This window comes from Thunnus maccoyii, chromosome 6 (assembly GCF_910596095.1).
Source record: "Thunnus maccoyii chromosome 6, fThuMac1.1, whole genome shotgun sequence".
In the NCBI taxonomy this organism is placed as follows: Eukaryota; Metazoa; Chordata; class Actinopteri; order Scombriformes; family Scombridae; genus Thunnus; species Thunnus maccoyii.
The window spans coordinates 15,214,758-15,233,132 of NC_056538.1; the positions used below are offsets into that span (position 1 = coordinate 15,214,758).

The window sequence follows — 18,375 nt, forward strand, 5'->3', positions numbered from 1 at the left end:
GTCTTCCTGTGTAAGACCCTGGCTACAGCTCAGGGTAATATTCTGGAGAACAGGGAGCTGATAGACAGCCTGAACCAGACCAAGGCGAGCAGTGCCCTGATCCAGGAGTCACTACTGGAATCACACAAGCTGCAGGCATCTCTGGACCAGGTACTATATTTTAGGCACACGTATATGGACACACACAAATTCTGAAAAAATGCCATGAGAAGCAGTGTCTGCTGGCCAACCTCACTGGGACACTTTTAGTTAGTGGCTTAATTTATTTTTAAAAGCTGTATTGGCAACAACAACAAAGAACTCTCTCTTTAACTGGCTTACAGACTACTTTCAGTAATCAGACACACAAATCCTCAAAAGCCTAGCTAGCCAATATGTATTCTGAATAAAACAAAGTTGGTAGATACACCATATTTGATGTCCTTTAAATGTATTATCACTTTTCAATTAACCTAAAACAAATCAAGTTAATTAGTAAAAAAAAAAAAAAAAAAATATTTGAATAAAATATAGAAAACATAGACAAACTATATTCCACTAGTATTTTAAATTAAATTTTACAATTTCAAAGATAATCAGCATTAAAAGCTGTATATGTGTATGAAGGAACCATCATCAGCACTCTTAGAAGAAGCTGGTTTAGTTGGGTATTTCCCTTCATGACGACTGCCAGACTCTTCTACCTCACTAATGAGAGAGAGAGAGAGAGGTTGTTAGATGAAGAGAGAGACAGACAGGGCTGTGGTGGGGAGAGAGAGAGAACACAACAGAGAGAGACACGGCAACAGTCAGAAATGCTGCTACAAACATCAGATTGCACAGATGCACAAGCAAGGAGCCACTGTAGATGCATTACATTTCATAATCATCCACTAGGGAGCAGTGTTTCACCAGAACTGTTTTTGTATTTCTCTGTTGGTTCTTTTTTTTTTTGATTTATTTATCATATCTCCCCTGTTTCTACCTTTCTCATGTACACCTCCCTGTTTTTTTTTCTCACATTTCCCGTCTTATCATACCTCACACTGCCTATCCTCATTTCTCTTTCCCTCACCTTCCATCTTAATTGAAATAAACATTCTCTATTCTACTTTTCCGCTTATCCATCTCCATATAAATCTCCGCCTGCGCCATCTCTTGTATTTTCTGCACCACTCTCTAAAACCTTTGTGGCTCTTTTTCTGCTGCTTCTTGTTTTCTTTCTGCGTCCCTCTCTCTCTGTCCTTTCTTTTTCTTTCCTCTTGTTTTTATTTTAGGAGCGAGATGCCTATCTGCCTCTTGCAGAGAGTGCCAGCAAGATGTTTTTTGTCATCACGGACCTATCAAAGATCAACAACATGTACCGCTTCAGTCTTGCTTCGTTTCTGCGTCTCTTCCAAAGAGCTCTTCAGGCCAAGAAGGTGACTGAGTGCCACACAACTCTCACAGTACTTCCATTTTCATCCAGCACAGCAGTGTTTTAAAATGTGCTTACCTTGTGTTGGGCTACAAATGACTATTTTCATTAACGATTAATCTTTCGATTATTTTCTTGATTAATCAATTAGTTGTTTGGTCTATAAGATGTCAGAAAATGGTGAAAAATGTTGTTCACCATTTCCCAAAGCCCATGGTCATCCTCAAATGGTCATGACCAACAGTCTGTAACACAAAGATATTCAATTTACTATCATCAAAGACCAAAGAAACCTCAAAATTTTCATATTTAAGAAGCTGGAACAAGAGATTTTTTTTTTTTTTTTTTAGAAAAAATGACTAAAAAATGGATTATCCAAATAGTTTGCGATTGCAACTAGACAAATAATTAAATCAATAGATAGATAAGCAAAAATAGTGTGTCGGTCATATAAGTAGTAGTTTTTGCAATAGTAGTTTTTGTACAATTGATCCAAAACATGAACGCAAGACAATATATTTACTTAGACATACTTAGCAATAATTTTACTTTTGTTGTTCAAGAATATTTAGTCTACTTTCTGATAAATTGAGCTTCATTCTGTTGATTTTCATTTCCATTATATTAAAATTATTTCAGAGGTCAGCTTGATTTCAGTTCATTTTTTGTTTTCTTGTTGCTAGTTTATCTCAGTCTGACCTGTGCTGCTGGATATCATCATCGACTGTCTATCACACTGCTGTCCTCCATCTGAACACTAAACACACTCTGATAGCAACCAGGACACACACACACACACACACACAGAGGCATACAGACATTGGGTTGAGAGATTGAGCACTAATTCCCCAAATCCTGTGTGGGTTGTTAGAGCCAGTGCTGTCATCCAAGAATGTCACCAGGCAGCAGCTGGTCACCACTGTTACGTGTTTGTGCGTGTATGTGTGTGTCTGTGTGTTTGTAGGTAGGTTTATGGACACATTCGGTAAGTGCGGTCAGAATGCTGCATTGTCTCCCTTTGTGTTATTTGTTTGTTTGTTGTATTGAATGAGCATGTTTAATTTGCCATGAGCTGCAGATGGTTCCTGAGATCTGGAAGAGAAATTTAACCTCTCATGTCTGACATAACACACTGAACAGTACACTTATTTGCTCACACACACACACTCTCACGCTAACACACACTACTGGCACTTAGAATAACAAGTATTTAGATGAATCTTGCAGAAAAGCTGGTATATACACACCTACTGTATGTATTTATGGCAGAATACATTGGGGCAGTTTCAAAAGTCTGCATTGGCTTCAGCAGAGATTCAAACAGGAGAAAAAGAGGAACACATAGACTGAACTGGGAGTAGAAGGCAAAAAGAGAAATTCATTTCTCTTGAAATATCTATGCTCTAATTCCCCTCTTTCTCCATGTATTACTATTGGATTTATTCCACATGTACATTATTTTTTTACTGCGGTTCCATGCCAGCCTAAAAAATGCTTTGAACCATCAACATCCTCCACCGCCCTGGTGCCTCGCGTCTCATCTCTGGTCTCATCTCTTGTCTCATCTCTGGTAATTCGTATATTTGAGAGAGAAAGAATGAAAGCGTGTGAAAGAGAGGAAAGGGTTGCAAGTCAAATGTATGTCTTAGTGTCCGTGGCTGTTGAATGATACAAAAATGTTGTTGCTAACGGTTTCATTCCATCGCCACTCACATACCTAGCACATATTCAGTTAGAATAAAACACACGCCACACACGTGCTATATCATATCTGACTGACCACCAACCCTGAGAAAAAGATCATGTTTGTGACAGCATATCATCTCACCTAGTTCACCTGTCCCTCCTCTTTATGTATTTTTACATTCTCATTTAGGAAGCGGAGAATACTGAAGCCAGGATAGCTGCTTTGGAGGCAAGCTTGAAGAATATGGTGTATGAGTACGTCTGCAGGTCACTTTTCAAGGTAATGCATACATTTGCACACTGAAATACGCCAAAAGCAGTTTTCAGCCTCTCTAAAATGCCCGCCATCACTCCAGTCATTTGTATAGGTGATAAGTGGGTTAAGTTATGCAGTAAAAGCAAGTGAGGCATTTTACTTGATGTAAACCATCAGATAGATTTGCATTTCAAAACCGGGTCACCGTGTTTTGAAATACACAGTTTAAAAAAAAAAAAAGACAATGAGTTTTATTTCTGTCCCTTTCTGTAGTTCCTTGTTAAGTTAATTCAAATTATGGAATGTTAATGCAGAAAAAAATATCCCTAAACACATTATTCATTATTAGCCAAAGCAATGTGCCCAGTTTTACTACTCACAACTACAGTGGAATCCTTTTGCTGAGGTACGAATTGTTATGAATAAGTCTGTTAGAAAGTCAGAAATCTTTTCAGTGTTGTCGTATAGAGCAGTAGCATATGTAGTAGATTCCCAATTGATTGTTGAGACCAAACGCACAATCCGATAAACACATTTACACACTTGTACAATCAAACCTTTGCAACTAACACAGTAATGAAGTGTCAAATATTGACCAACACAGCAATCATTGCATCGATCAGGCAGTAAATAGTAAATGTAATTTCTCTTTCTTTGTGTTTGTGTGTAATGACAGTTTCAGGCAGAGTCAGGGGGGCTGTTACTTACTAATCACATCTATAGGCTATCTACTCAACACTTGCACACAAACACACACGCAGGCACACAAACACTTTGATACCAGCAGCCCACTTATTAGCAGAGAGGAAACACAAGACTACAATATCAGTGTTCCTGTCAACACTTCCATCTGTGCGACCAAAGAGATAACTCCGAGGGGGGGAGGAGAGTTGCGAGAAGGGATCCAGAGAAAAGACAGAGGTGGATAATGAATGAAATGGGACAACAAATAAGAAAAAAGAAAGGGATTATTAGAGAAGAAAAGAGAATCAAGATCGGAAAATATCATTATATGTGCATCTTTGGGAAAAATTAACAAGCCGTCCCATATTTTTGGGAAATCTGTGTTTTCTTGTGGCACTGGTTCCCAAACTCGTCTTCAAGGGTCTCTGGTTGTTCTATATATATTTTATATATATATATATATATACATATATATAATCCACAACAACACAACTGATTCAGCTTCATATGGTATTGATTGAGCATGGCTTGATGCATCAAAGCTGTGATAAAGAATCAAAGTTACTCTTCCTTGTATTGATTGTTGAGCCTCTCATGAGCAAAGATTGGTTTTTTTATGTATGGGTGTAAACTTGTTTAGCTTGTGTTATTTGACATATAATGAGATGTTTTATATTTTGAACAGCTTTTCTTTTCTTCAAATAAAAATATATTCATTTGAAATCAAAATGAAATGGACTCCAGGATTCAGAAAAAAAGAGAAAGATAATGAAATGTGAAATGGAAATGATGGAAATATTGTTTTCTCTTTTATATCTCACTAAAATGACTTTTTATGCTTTTACACCACATTATTTCCTTAATTGGTAGGTTGAGATCAAATTGCATTACATTTTACATACATTTTACACTTACTCAATTAGTAAGTAGAGTGTCGACAGGACAATGCAGTGTACATTTATTCTAACCCTGCAATGACCTTGATTTATAACTTTACCTCTGATAATCTAAGTAGTGTAGATTCAACAATTTCAAGGCTTTGTCACTCATCTGATCCATGCATGAAGACCCGGTGATTGTAAGTCGTCCTGTTTTTGGAAATGGTTGTCAATAGAAAACACCCAAACAATAATAAAGTGAAAGTTCTTTTTTGGTAGGTGTCCTTTAGAGGACAGTACTCTGGGATTGTATTTTTAGAATAGTAAAGTAGTAAACCATCAAAGATGGAAAACAGTAACATTTTGGGGCCATATATGTATAATGTATGTGGATGTCTATGTGTATGTTACTTGTTATGGTAGATCTTCTTGTGTGAGGTGGCAGGTATAAGCATTCTGGTGGTTAACTGTGTGTTCCAGAGAGAATTTGGATACGCCTCTTGTGTGCATGAAGTAGTTTGAGTTGTAGTGATGTGCTGAAGTGTGACATGTTCCAGGTTGTGCTGTCTGCTGGGGTTCCTGTCCTGTCAGTGTCAGTATGACAGTGGTACACACACACACACACACACACACACCCTCACAGACTTCTATCCTCATTTCACTCTGTTTGCTTAATTTCTCTCTGACACACACACACACACACACACACACACACACACACACACACACACACACACATAAAAACACAGATATATACACACACATACACACAAAAACATGTGCCAAAGTGCCAGTCTTTGTTTGATCAGTCATACCATATTGCTGGGCTCTCTCAGTTCAACGTATCCACTGTCACTTGAGTAGATGGGGTTGAACTTGGCAGCTTGGTGTAAATCATCTAGACATCGGATCAAGAGATGAATCATGGAGAGGGTCAGGGAGAGGGCATGGTAGTGTAGCGCTCTAGTCCAACTGTAACCCGAAGGTTAGCCTCACCGCAGCTCAAGCTGCTTCTACAGCTGTTCGTAAAAGTACAGAATGTAATATAAATTGACAGGCAGAGGTGTGCTGTGAAGGTTTTTGAAGATGTAGAATATGTTGAAATACTTAGACAATGCTGTCCCACTGGAAATGCTTTGTTTTATTTACTTTGTTTATTTCCTGTCTAATCACTTTAAATGGGAGTAAAATATAGGATGATTTTCCATTTGTTTAGTTACAAAACAGGAACTTTTTCAACTCAGTTCAAAGACAGTAGAATGAACCCATTAAAACTAGTTTTATTTTGTTTTATCACATTCCTGTATTTGAAGTTCTAGTCTGTAACAACCAACAGCCTGTGGACACATCAAAAGAAACCTACTTCACTACTCTATCTTCAAATGGGCAAATTACCAGGATTTTTTTCTGTAAGATATTTATTGAATTTTATTTGATTGTGTATAAAATACATCTAGTATGCAAGAGAGACTGAAATCCATCATAGTCCTTGGAAAAGAAAAAAAAAATAATGTCACAGTCTATGGTTGTAGCTTGGATGGTGTTTCAGTTTAACTGGTGTTGAATTAATTGGTGATATCCGCGTGCATGAGGTGATCTCAGGACGCTGCAGGAGAGGACTAGGGAATGACAAAGTAGGTGACTGTGCCAATTCCTGTTCAAAACACTGGAAACATCAATAAATCATTCTTGTTGAAACAAAAACGGTTTCATTCCGTCGCCACTCACATACCTAGTACATATTCAGTTAGAATAAAACACATGCCACACATGTGCTGTATCATATCTGACTGACCACCAACCCTAAGAAAAAGATGATGATTGTGACAGCATATCCCTCTAATATCATCTCACCTAGTTTACCTGTCCCTCCTCTTTATGTATTGTATGAGAATACTGAAGCCAGGATAACTGCTCAGTAGGCAAGCTTCAATAAATCATTCTTGTTGTTTGTATCATATATCGTGATTAATCTGATGTCAAATTGATTTGAGAACTGTTTAATACAACGTACAAGTGAAACAACATTACATGTGTCTCAAACATTGCTTGAATGCAGTAGGGACAGAGCTGGAGGCAGCGTTTGTTAAGTGTGATACGCCCAGATTAATTTAACTAGTGATATATCTGCCATTGATCGTGTTTTGTATGAAAGGCTACAGACATTTATTCCTCTTACCACAATATTCTACACTATTCAGCACACTCATTCATCTGAATTAGACATCACTGTCCACTTTTATTTTGCAAACAGGAACCGAAATTGGATAATTGCACTGCATGAGTTTAAGTACAAACACAATCACTACTGATCAGTACTGGTGTCTTTCTTTATAACATGTCACATTACAGGGTAAGTCTAGCTACTATCTAACAAGACACAAAGCTGCACTACATATTTGAACTTGAATTTGGTCGTACTGTTAATGTAAATCTGTGGAGTTGGCACCATTATTGATATTTTTTCCTTTACATCTTTATGCCAGATTTGGTGTATTGTCTGTGCTGTTATGTTAACTATTTGATTGGTTTCAATGATGCAAGATGTAAAAGGCAGCCAGTATTGCTTGTAAGGCTACATGATGATATTCTTAAAACAAAAACAATTCTTTTGACACTCATCCAATAATTGGATAAATGGGCAGGGGGTCCAAACAAGGGTCCCTGGCTGGAGTCATACCAGGGAAATTGCAGTTTGGTGGCATGTGCAGTAACCATTCAGCTACTGGGGCGCTTACATGATATGATTCTAGCATTATATTGTTTGGCTATATTATATAATACCACAATTCGCTCTAGCTTTCTAATATCTAGTCTAAGGTGACCAAGTTCACACCAATGTTTTATAAAGCATTAGGTTTTTATTACTGTAAAGCATCTACTAATGTCAATGCCACAGTTAGCACTGGGACTTGTGGTTTCATGTCTCCTGTTGCCTTGATGTCTCCATGATAGACTTTTTTAAGATACCAGTGGTGCTACATTGTACCATTAAGTGGTCCACTAGGTTGGTTACCAGTGTATTTCCCCATGTATTTTTGTTGAGACCAAAACAAATGTTCCAGTAAACAGTCTCAGTCTTGTAATATGACGTCCTAACTGAAGACCCGCCTTGATGAGAGAGCTGACAGATTGCATTTCCATTCGAATTTTGACACCAAAAGAGCGTGGTGACAAGAAATGTAAATGAAACGTAAATGAAATAGACTGGTGGCGCTGTTTCACTGGCACATTGAATTGCCAATGCCAAAATGCATTGCCATTTGAATAAAGAGACCAAAAAACCATGGCGATATGAAATGCAATTGATTGAGCTTTCATTTTAATTTTCAACCAAAATAATTCAAACTGAATTTAGGATTGCATTGCCACTTTGTATATTGCAATGCCAACTGCGAAATGCATTTTCAAATTGCACATTGCACATTGAATTGCCAATTGCAAAATGCATTTCCATTTAAATAAAGAGGCCAAAAAACTTCCATTGCTTAGTGTAATATACAGCTGGTCAGTTATCAGATTTCTTTTATCCCTCCTATCTCCTACACATATCTGCTTTTCTATATTTGCTCCCTTTCTACATTCTTTGTTACTGTCGTCTTTCTATTTCATTTTCTCTGTCTGCCATATTTACTGTATCCAATGGAGTCTCTTGCTCACTGTCTTTCAGTGCCTTGCAGTAGGTGGGAGTAAGATTGCTTCTTGATTAGTGGCTGACTCTGATATCACTGTTCAACTCCTCTAGCAGATGAGAAAGAAAGAGAGGGGGGCATAAAGAGAGTAGCAACCCCTTGCAAACACTTAGGCTTAGCTGCATATCATGCAATGGAAATATGAGTGTTTTTGCACTCAGTTTGGAAGGAATGTTAACTTTTCATGATAGCATGTTCTCATATGACATACTCCATCTATATATCCATCTCTCTTTTGTATTATCTCTCTCTCTTTCTCTCAGGCTGACCAGTTGATGTTTGCTATGCACTTTGTCAAAGGCATGCACCCTGAACTCTTCCAGGAGAGTGTGAGTATCTTTGGGGATTTAGTCTTTGGATTTGTGGGATATCATTAATATTTATTAAATATCAAAAATAAAAATCAAATTTTTGCTTAGGACTTTGCCAAAATATGTCAACTTCAACACTACTTTTGCTGTAGGAATGGGACGTCTTCACTGGATCCATTGTGGCAGAAATGTTTAAAAAAGAGGTGAGAGTGAGAGAGTTTTTTTCTGAGATTGAGAAAACACCATGCTATCTCTTTCTTGAACTTACGCTTCTCTCTTGGCAGGATTTCCCAGCTTGGATTGATCAGGAGAGGCATGGAGCAGTGGCAATTTTTAAAGTAAGCACACTGATATACACATACTGTATATGTTGTACTTGCACAGATCAAAATAAAAATAAAGTCATGCACTCTCTCTAACGTTTAAACAAATGTGTGACAGCCTGCAGCAATAACTCTCAATAATATACTCTATGTATGAATAATTGTTTGGATATTTGAATATAATGTCCAACCAGTAGATATAAAAGACACAAGTTTAATGCGATTCAAATGGAAAGCCAGAAAAGCGGTCTGCACAGAGATAAAGGTTGAATCTATGTATCTAACATTATCTCTTGACCTGTCTTTCACTGTTTTTAACTTTTGCCATTCCTCTTTCACAGGCTACATTCCCAGCCCTCTACCAGTCTCTCTGCTTGAGTGACTCAGACCTTTGGCTGTCCTTCTCACAGAGCTCGCACTGTGAACAGGAAATCCCCTCCTCCATTGCCAAGAAGATTACTCCCTTCCAGCAGGTTAGCTTTCAATCAAAAGGGGTCGTTTCATAATACAAACGGAACAACTTATTATTAGCATATGAGAAGGCTACACACATTTAAAAAATAATATGTATTGGTGACTTCTTCCAAGAAAGTTGTGTTTTCATCCCTGTTTATTCTTTGTGTCTGTGTCTGTTAATAAGCCAGGTATCTCAGAAAATGTAGAGCAGATGTCAGTGAAATAAGCCTCAACACGGTTTTAAATATGCTTGTTGATACGACACACGATTTTCTTAGAATTTCTTGAATATGGATTTAGCTAATCTCATTTCAAAGCAGGAACAAAACACAAGCCACTCATCACTAAAGTCAAGTATGCACTTGACTGTCAAACAAGTTGACTCTTACTTTTTATTGTGTTCTCAAAAATATTAAAAAAGAACTTCTCAAAGCCTCTGTGAATTTGACAATAGGTAACTATCCAAGATTTTTTGAGATATGTGACATTTTTATTTGATATGAGTGGAACTGATCTTCTTTCTAACAAGTGTCAATGGATATCTTTTGCTTTTTTCTTCCTTCTTTTATCTTTTTCTCTCTGCTCTCCCCTCTTTCCAGCTGTTATTGGTTCAGGCAGTCAGACCAGACCGACTGCAGAGTGCCATGGCAGCCTTTGCCTCACAGGCCCTGGGTAAGTGTTTCATATTATTAGTATTTTTTAAAATTATTTTATCAGAGTTGCCTAAGTGGGCTGGATTTCAGCTCAGCTCTGTTCTACTGTTGTTGACCAGAATACACATAAAAAAGCATGTATTATTCACAGTTTCTCACAAAAAACAACAAAAAAACTATTCACATTCACAACATAATCATGCTGCTCATTAATGATATTTTACAAGGTTTCTCCCTTTCCTCAAATGAGTATCATATTAATTAATATACATTTATCACCTCTTATGCACACTTTTGAAGTGTATTGCAGATGTTGAAGTTAAACAAACCAACAGATAAACTGACATTATAAACTGAAGGTTTGTACAAAACAAGGCAAGTTTTATTGGCTGTAAAATGATATTATTTGTGTTTGTCCTGATAAACATTCAGTAAGTATTTTGCCTTCTGTATTTGTGTGTGATTCCTCTCAACAATGAGCTGTAAACATCATGGATGAGTAGAGATCTTCCTCTATTTTGATAAACTACTTTATTCCTGCACTCATTCTGCTATGTAGAGAAATGCTTGTTGTTTTCACAAGAACCCTCTGCCTTCACACTCCTTTCAAGCAAAATACTCTCAGACAAATCTTTTATACTGGACCTCTGGGTCATATTTTTCCGTGTCTTAATTTTTTATTTCATTGATAGTCTTCTCCATCCTTTCTCTTGTCTTGATCACTGTGAGAATGTCACTGTCCTTGAGTAAATGCCACACACACAAACATACACTTCTCGTTTTCCTTTCTCATTGTCTCTCTCTCACACACTGATACAAATACACACACAAGCATGCTCAAGCATGCACGTACACACACACACACACACACACACACACACAGTTGTGATGTTGCTAGAGAGTGGTTAGTTTATGGTGCTTAATGAGCCCATTCATTCAGTCTAAATAATCTTAATGGTATGCTGACTTCTGACTGCACTATCTGGGACACTGCTAATTGGTGTCAGGTAAAACTAATATGCAGGTGTTCATGTTTGTGTATAAAACAAATATTCAGTTTTGTGAGTGCGCTGAGTAATACCACTGTATTCACCCATAAAAATGTGACATCAATATTGAAAATTGTTAAACAATATCCAGTTTAACCCTAGTTCAAAGTTCCACTAATAGCTTTAAACTAAATAGTTTTTGATTTCTATATCAAACACTTACTCCTTCAATACTAGTACTCCAATAATGATGGTATATCTGTGTCATTTTTACTATATTTTGTGATTTACCTTAAAAGTATGCCCCGTGTGAGGCTCGAACTCACGACCTTCAGATTATGAGACTGACGCGCTGCCTACTGCGCCAACGAGGCTTTGAGAGTGCTTGAATATACTCAGTCAAACAGTAGCAATTCAGTCTGTATACTCTAAAACAACATCTGCACACCAAAAAGTTCATATAAAAACTAAAAATGACCTTATAGTCTTTGTGTCATGACCCAACGCTAAAGCCATTACAAACAAGGGGGAGGCACAGGTTGAAGGAAACAAAAGAATGAGAATGTAACTGCAACAAAGGAACTAATAATGCTAGAGCTGGCCCTGAAAGTCGATGAGTCATATCATCTGTGTGAGACCCCTCAGTCGACTGAGAGTCTTCAAGTGGAGCAGTCGTTTTTTTCTCTTTTTTTGTCAGTCATATCTTAAATTGCAAGTGTTTATTTCGTTTATTTATTCGTTTACACTTCAGATTTATTTATTTTATGTTTAAAGAAAAATACAGTAGCTTAATAAGCTCATCCTGTTGAAGACAAGAAGTTATTTTCAAAGCGGACAATGCCGTGAATTCATTTAAGATTTTCAGGCCTACTCTTTTTATTTTCATGTAAAAATAATTCCACTCTTAAATAATTTCATTTGTTAATTTATTCTTGTTTAGATTTATTTATTAGTTTTTATGTTTAGAGAAATAACAAAGCAGGCCTATCCTGTTGAAGAAGAGATGTTGGTTATGTCATAGCGGTCGATGCTGTGAATTTATGTGAATTGTTTCATTTGTTTATTCATTTGCACATTGTTTTTTTATGTGTAAAGTGAAATGAAAAAACAGACTATAAGAGCTTGATTTAAATAGAAAGACATGTGTACTGCTTTCTCATTATTCCAACAAATCCATATGGTAGCCTGACATATGTCGGTAATTTAAATAGGCCGCATTCCAATCTTGCGTCATATGCAGCTGTTGATTTTTAAATGCTCAAAAATATGTTCCTATGACTATTACTACTATGCATTTGACTATGTTAATGTGGTCGAAATCATCACTGAAACTCATGCCAATGGATTTTCTGATAGCCAGATAGTCTATATGAAAAAAAGGAACGAATATTGGAATCTTTGTATTGAACAGCCAAATCCAATTCGACGGACAGAATTCAGGTACAGCCCTAAATGGCATGTGACAGTCAGTCTAGTGAGTGATGATGGATGAGTGAGAGGTATGGTGTGTGACAAGGCTCACTGTCTGACTTCTGATGTTCTTTTTAAGTGTATATGTTCTGCCTGTGTTTGGAGTGTAGGATTAGTTTGTTTGTGTGAACAAGAGCTTGTAAATTTCTCTGTCCATCATTTTGTCAGCATTCTGTGTGTGTTTTGCCGTCTGTGAGCTGCTTCCTATCCAGTTAATCACTAATGCCAAGAGTAATTTTCCAGACAATTTAACTTGCAAGTTGAAAAAAAGGAAAACTAAAACGTTTCAAAATTGCTACTCTGATTAGATTTACAAAATTCACAAAATTAAACTGTGTGAAACAAATTTAGAACACTAATCAACACACAACCCCAGCAGAACAGTATGGTCTCTCTCATCATCAAATCAGAAATATTAAGTAGCCTTCCTAAGCTGTTGCAAAATCAACCTTTGTAACTGCTTGCATAACACAGCATTTATATCCTAAGTTAAAGTTTCATTTTCTATTTTTTAATACAAGGACACATGGCTATAAGTAATTATTTCTCCCTTTCATCCCGTCACTGCCGTCACAGTAGTAGTACTTTAGCTGTGCTATTAGAAACCCAGTTAAGCGTACACATGCTCAAGAAATCAGGCTTCTCAAATCTAGGTCCATTAACTTGATTATTTTAAACCTTTACTCCAATTTAAAAAAAAACAAAAAACTATGCTTTTATACAATGTTTAGCAACTTCAGATTACTGCAGCTGGAACAATCGTCCTTGTTTTTGTTTGTTTCTTTTTCTTTCTTTCTTTCTTTCTTTCTTTCTTTCTTTCTTTCTTTCTTTCCTTTCCATACAGAATACCAAATACATGTGCATGCATTTTAAAAAGCCACACTGGGTGTGTTAACCTTGGGGAAATCTATATGCTTGGACATCAGCATCTTTGTCATATAAATATGTATTAATGAATAAACAGTAACTCAAGGCCAAACATTCCGTATTTTAATGAGAAAAGCCACCCCAAAATAGAATTGCATGTCATGTCATCAAGTAGAAGTTTGTCCGGTGAAATTAAGTCATTTTGTGAGCTCAGGTTATGTTGAGACTGCAACCAAATTGTTTTTATTTGACTACTCAGCTTACAGCTCTAAACCAGAAAATTTACCTACATGCTAGTTAAATCACTTCAAAAAATTGCTTTCATGTGTTACATCTGAACTGCACAAATTACAGAAATAACATATGTAAGTTGTAATGATGAGGAGTTTGTATCTATTTATTTGTTAGTTCACTTAGGCTCCGATCAGAGCGTTTTTTGCAGGTTGCAAAATGTGAGGCGCACCGCACTTCCTTTTTCGTTGAAGCCTACAATTTAAAAAAAGAGCAGCTTGCTGTGTCTTTTTTTGTTGTTGCTGGCTGTTATCTCCACTTGTTGTCGTCACAACCACAGAAGGCCCACCGCTCAATTCATCTGATTGGACAATGGGAAAAAATGCTAATGACATTGGGTGCTTTTTTTTTCAACTCGAGGCGTTCGTGGCACTCCTTCAAAAATGCGAGGCACATAGAGCAGAAAAACACAAGGCACTCAGCAACACAAAAGCAGAAAGCAAAAAGCTTCACTCTCATTGAAAACAATTACAAAAAGCTGCTCTGGGCTGCTAAAAAGCGCTCTGTCTGATCGGGGCCTTAATAGGTACAATTCAGATAATCACTGTTACATAGAGACAAGACTGAGTCTACAGCCATGCTAGTACCTGTGTGAGGCTGCAGCATTGCCTTTAGCAAATTGTTGATGTTTAGCAGGTGAAATGTTCTCGTCACTATCTTTAGCTTGTTAGCATGCTAGCATTTGTTAAATAGTATGAAACACAAAGTACAGCTGAGGATGATAGGAAGGTCATCAAAGACAAATTAAAATTTTGATCTGATGATGGCGCTAGATGCAGTGTTTCCCCTAAAATTGTACAGGCCTGGCGGGCCACCAGGCCAATGAGAACCCCCGCCTGGCCAAAAAAATTTTTTTTTAATGCCAAATATCCATTCATTCTGAAATCAACAGTGTTTGAGAGCATCTGTGCAGTGCTGTTCCGAAACGTGAGTTAAGTTCTGTGTCGTTGCCTGGGAAACTCTTGGTAGCGTAGCTCCTTTTAAGGAATACGGCAGTACATAATATGTAAGCGTAACAGGTGAGTGAGTGGTTGAGTGAGAGAGCGAGCGGCAGAAAAGTGATGGTGAATGTGAGTGGAGCAGAGGAAAAGGTTAGCAGTAAGTTGTCAGTCTGATGGTGAATGTACAGTAGTGTGTCAGTTAATAAATGCTGCAGCTTGTCAAGACCATGAAAAGTAGCTTCAAAGTTAGCAACAATGGGTTAGCCTAACCTGAAGACACTAAACAGAGATATAGAGAACAGAGAAATGTGTGGCTGCTGAGTTTCACGACTTTTGCTGAATGTCTAGCTGAATGAGTGGTGGTAACATTTCAGTCTTTAACAGACTCATTTTCAACTCTAAACACCACACAATTGGTACTCTTGTACACATTGTATTTTATTATCAAGGAGATAAGAAGAGACAGCGCTTTAAGGGCATAGGATCACATATATTGCATACTCATTTCTGAAGTTTGAATATACAATAGTTATTTTTCTGGAGCTCCTGTAAGATCTCTCTTTTTCAACATCAGGCAAGGCTGTATGTTTGATTTATTTTGTTTTATATTCTTATGCATATCTATTGGTACAGTATGTCTCTCTTATTGTGGTTTGGGGTCAACTGATTGGGGTCACCTGCCCCATGTGAGGCTTGAACTCACGATCTTCAGATTATGAGATTGACACGCTGCCTATTGTGCCAACGAGACTGTGAAAGCAGGTGCACATATTGAACAAGTGGAACAATAAGAATTCAGTCCTTATACTCACAAATAAGATCTGTACATCACAATGTTCACATAAGGGCCACAATCAACCTAATATGCTTTCCATTCTGTGCCAACGAGACTTAAACAGCTCCTCAATATATTGAAGAAGTTAAAGAGGAACAACTCAGTCTGTATACTCAGCAATATATCTACCCACCAAAATGTTCACATCAAGACTACAAACAATCTTATGGTCTTTGTGTCAATACCCAACACTAAAGCCATGGCAGACGCAGGTTGAAGAAAACAAGAGAATGAGAATATAACTGCAACAAAAGAAACAATAATAAAATGGAATGTGGCAGTCAGTCTAGTCAGCGATGAATGTGTGAGGTATGGTGTTGAAGTTCTGGAAATTTTAAAACAAGGAAAGATGAGTGGGAGAGATGCTGGACCGAGAGCATCCCTAAAGACAGTTACACATGTACAATAAATAACAAAACTGCTGAATGAGTGGTTGTGTGAATCATATTTTGTTGTTACATTTCATACGACACCCACCCTGTGTGACCTCTGAACCTTTGGATTATAAAGCTGACATGCTGCCTGTTGTACCATGATAAGTAAGTAATATTACTCCGTTACTCTAAAAATGTGCATAAAAACGTGATAAAGAAACATATAGTACATAGAGTATTGAAAATTCTTAAAGCAATATCCAGCTCTTTCAAGTTCCAGTTAAAGCTTTAAACCAACTAGCTCCTTTAGTACCAGTACTCCAAGTAGGTTCACAGTATTCAGTGTTTCCCCTAGAATTTTTTTCAGGCCTGGTGGTACACACCAAAAAAACCCTAAAGGGACGAGGCGCGCAGGATGGCATATTCACACAGTCGGCTTCGGTTAGGTGGCGCACCAGGTGGTCTACAATTTATATTTTCATTCAAATTTTTGTTTGCTCAGTATATTCAAGACTTAAAACAAAGTGGTCACAAAGAGAGGATGACTTAATAAGCTGCATTTATTGCATAAAAATAAGCTGTCCCTTTCCCTTCTTCCCCATCTGTATTTTTGCTTGACTCCAGAGCTTTGGAGAAAAACATTAATATATTTGTTTGTCCGTCACCCAGGTTAGAGCTTTTTCAGGTCCGCTCTTCACTGTATTTTGTGATTTGTCTTTAATAGCTGCTGCACACAAACTTCAGGTTATGAGGCTATCTACTGTGACAACAGGGCTATTCATGATTAAGGTCAAGGTCTGTTACCAATGTTGACAATTAACCTTGAATTTGCCTGTCAAGAAGTTGTAGATAAATTAACTTTATTTGCTTATTCAAAATGCTGATCCATTTTTGCCATCAGAGCTGTTACTACTGTCTGTATGTGGCTTTCCAAAGTTACCATTCTCTAAGTCCTCCCCCCTTAGTTATGGTTTCTACACTTCTCATTCTCTCTCTTTTAAAAAGGATAAACACAGTGACAACAATACTTCTTTTGTCATTCATAGAGTTGTTTAATTGATTTGGTGCATGTGATGTATAACCGTGTTTCAGTCTGGTGAGAGGTGCAGCCAATTAGTACTCTGTCAATGTTCAGCACAAATAGACTTTCCGTTTTGTTTCCTGTTAGGCTGAACATGGTTAACTGTTCTTGCATTTTCAGTTCTGGTCGTTAGTGGCTCATTTGACTCAAACATGCAGTTTATGGTGGAGGGATTCCTTTGTTATTTTTCCACTGTGTGCCATGTTTGTGTATTGCCATGGAGACCTATTCCAAGAGGCTTTGTAGTTTCTGTCTGTTCATACCATCCTGCTGTCTGAACTTGTGTGAGAAATGTGACTAAACTTTGGTGGTATTTTAGCAGTATTTTTTTCTGTAACTTCAAATTCTTTGCCAAGTACTTCACATGTATACATATACCTATATAAAATCAGATTCAGTGTACTCTTTATATTTACTCGAATGTCATGAGTATTTGTCTGTTTACAGCCAGCACTGCAGTTTAATTTCTATCTGCAGTAGGACTGTGTTTTTGCCCATAGGTGTTTTACAGTTGGTAGGGTAATTTTGCCGCCTTGTCTTCTCCCTGTGAAGGTACTTGTGCACCCCTGTAACTGCCATAATTACTTAATCAGTAGTATGGTGAGTGGTGGAATTTTTCAATTTCAACACCAGGTGCCTCACACTTTACTTTTCAAAGTATGAAGCATTACTGTCAGGTGATAACAAGTTTCATAATACACCTTCCCTGTGTGAAGCTCATTCACTACCTCCAGATTATGAGACTGACGTCTCTGCGCCAACGAGCCCGGTTCACTGGGTTTAATAGTGATTAGTTTGGTGTCTTTATTGTATTTGTAACAGTATTGAAAATTGTCAGACAATATCCTGCACTAGTTTTAAGTTCCAACTAAAGTTTTAAAATAGGGATGTCAGTTTCAGTTAATTTTGCTTTTGACAGACCAACACCCTTTAACCAATAACTAACCAGTTAATTTTTAATTTTAAAAGTTGTGAAATAGCTTTCGTTTGTGAGAGCTGTCCAGCAATCGGTGGTCAGAGCTAATGTCAGCTTGACTTTTAGCTCATCCTTCTTCTCCTCAAAGTGTTTTTCAATGCGTTTCGTCACAGTAGCTCTCAATGGCATAATGTACTCGGGCTCGAGGTACGAATATAAGGCAACCCTGATTATAAGACGACCCCGCTTCTCTGACAGCTGTTTTTGGAAAAATAA

At 37.4% G+C, this 18,375-nt stretch overlaps 1 protein-coding gene and 1 non-coding gene across 7 annotated transcripts in view; one reads left to right on the plus strand and one right to left on the minus strand.

The window, feature by feature from the left end:
• The window catches only part of LOC121898411 (cytoplasmic dynein 2 heavy chain 1), a 127,375-nt gene that overhangs the window by 57,942 nt on the left and 51,058 nt on the right, over positions 1-18,375 (plus strand). For all 6 annotated transcript variants that reach the window (XM_042413450.1, XM_042413452.1, XM_042413453.1 and 3 more), the window contains 8 exons: positions 16-150; positions 1,257-1,400; positions 3,273-3,362; positions 8,856-8,921; positions 9,056-9,106; positions 9,188-9,241; positions 9,568-9,699; positions 10,282-10,354. In XM_042413450.1, the coding sequence (XP_042269384.1) occupies positions 16-150; positions 1,257-1,400; positions 3,273-3,362; positions 8,856-8,921; positions 9,056-9,106; positions 9,188-9,241; positions 9,568-9,699; positions 10,282-10,354 (745 nt within the window). The remainder of the gene's footprint in view (positions 1-15; positions 151-1,256; positions 1,401-3,272; positions 3,363-8,855; positions 8,922-9,055; positions 9,107-9,187; positions 9,242-9,567; positions 9,700-10,281; positions 10,355-18,375) is intronic.
• Positions 11,626-11,698, minus strand: trnam-cau. Its single transcript has one exon. It is a non-coding gene; the product is annotated as a tRNA-Met (tRNA).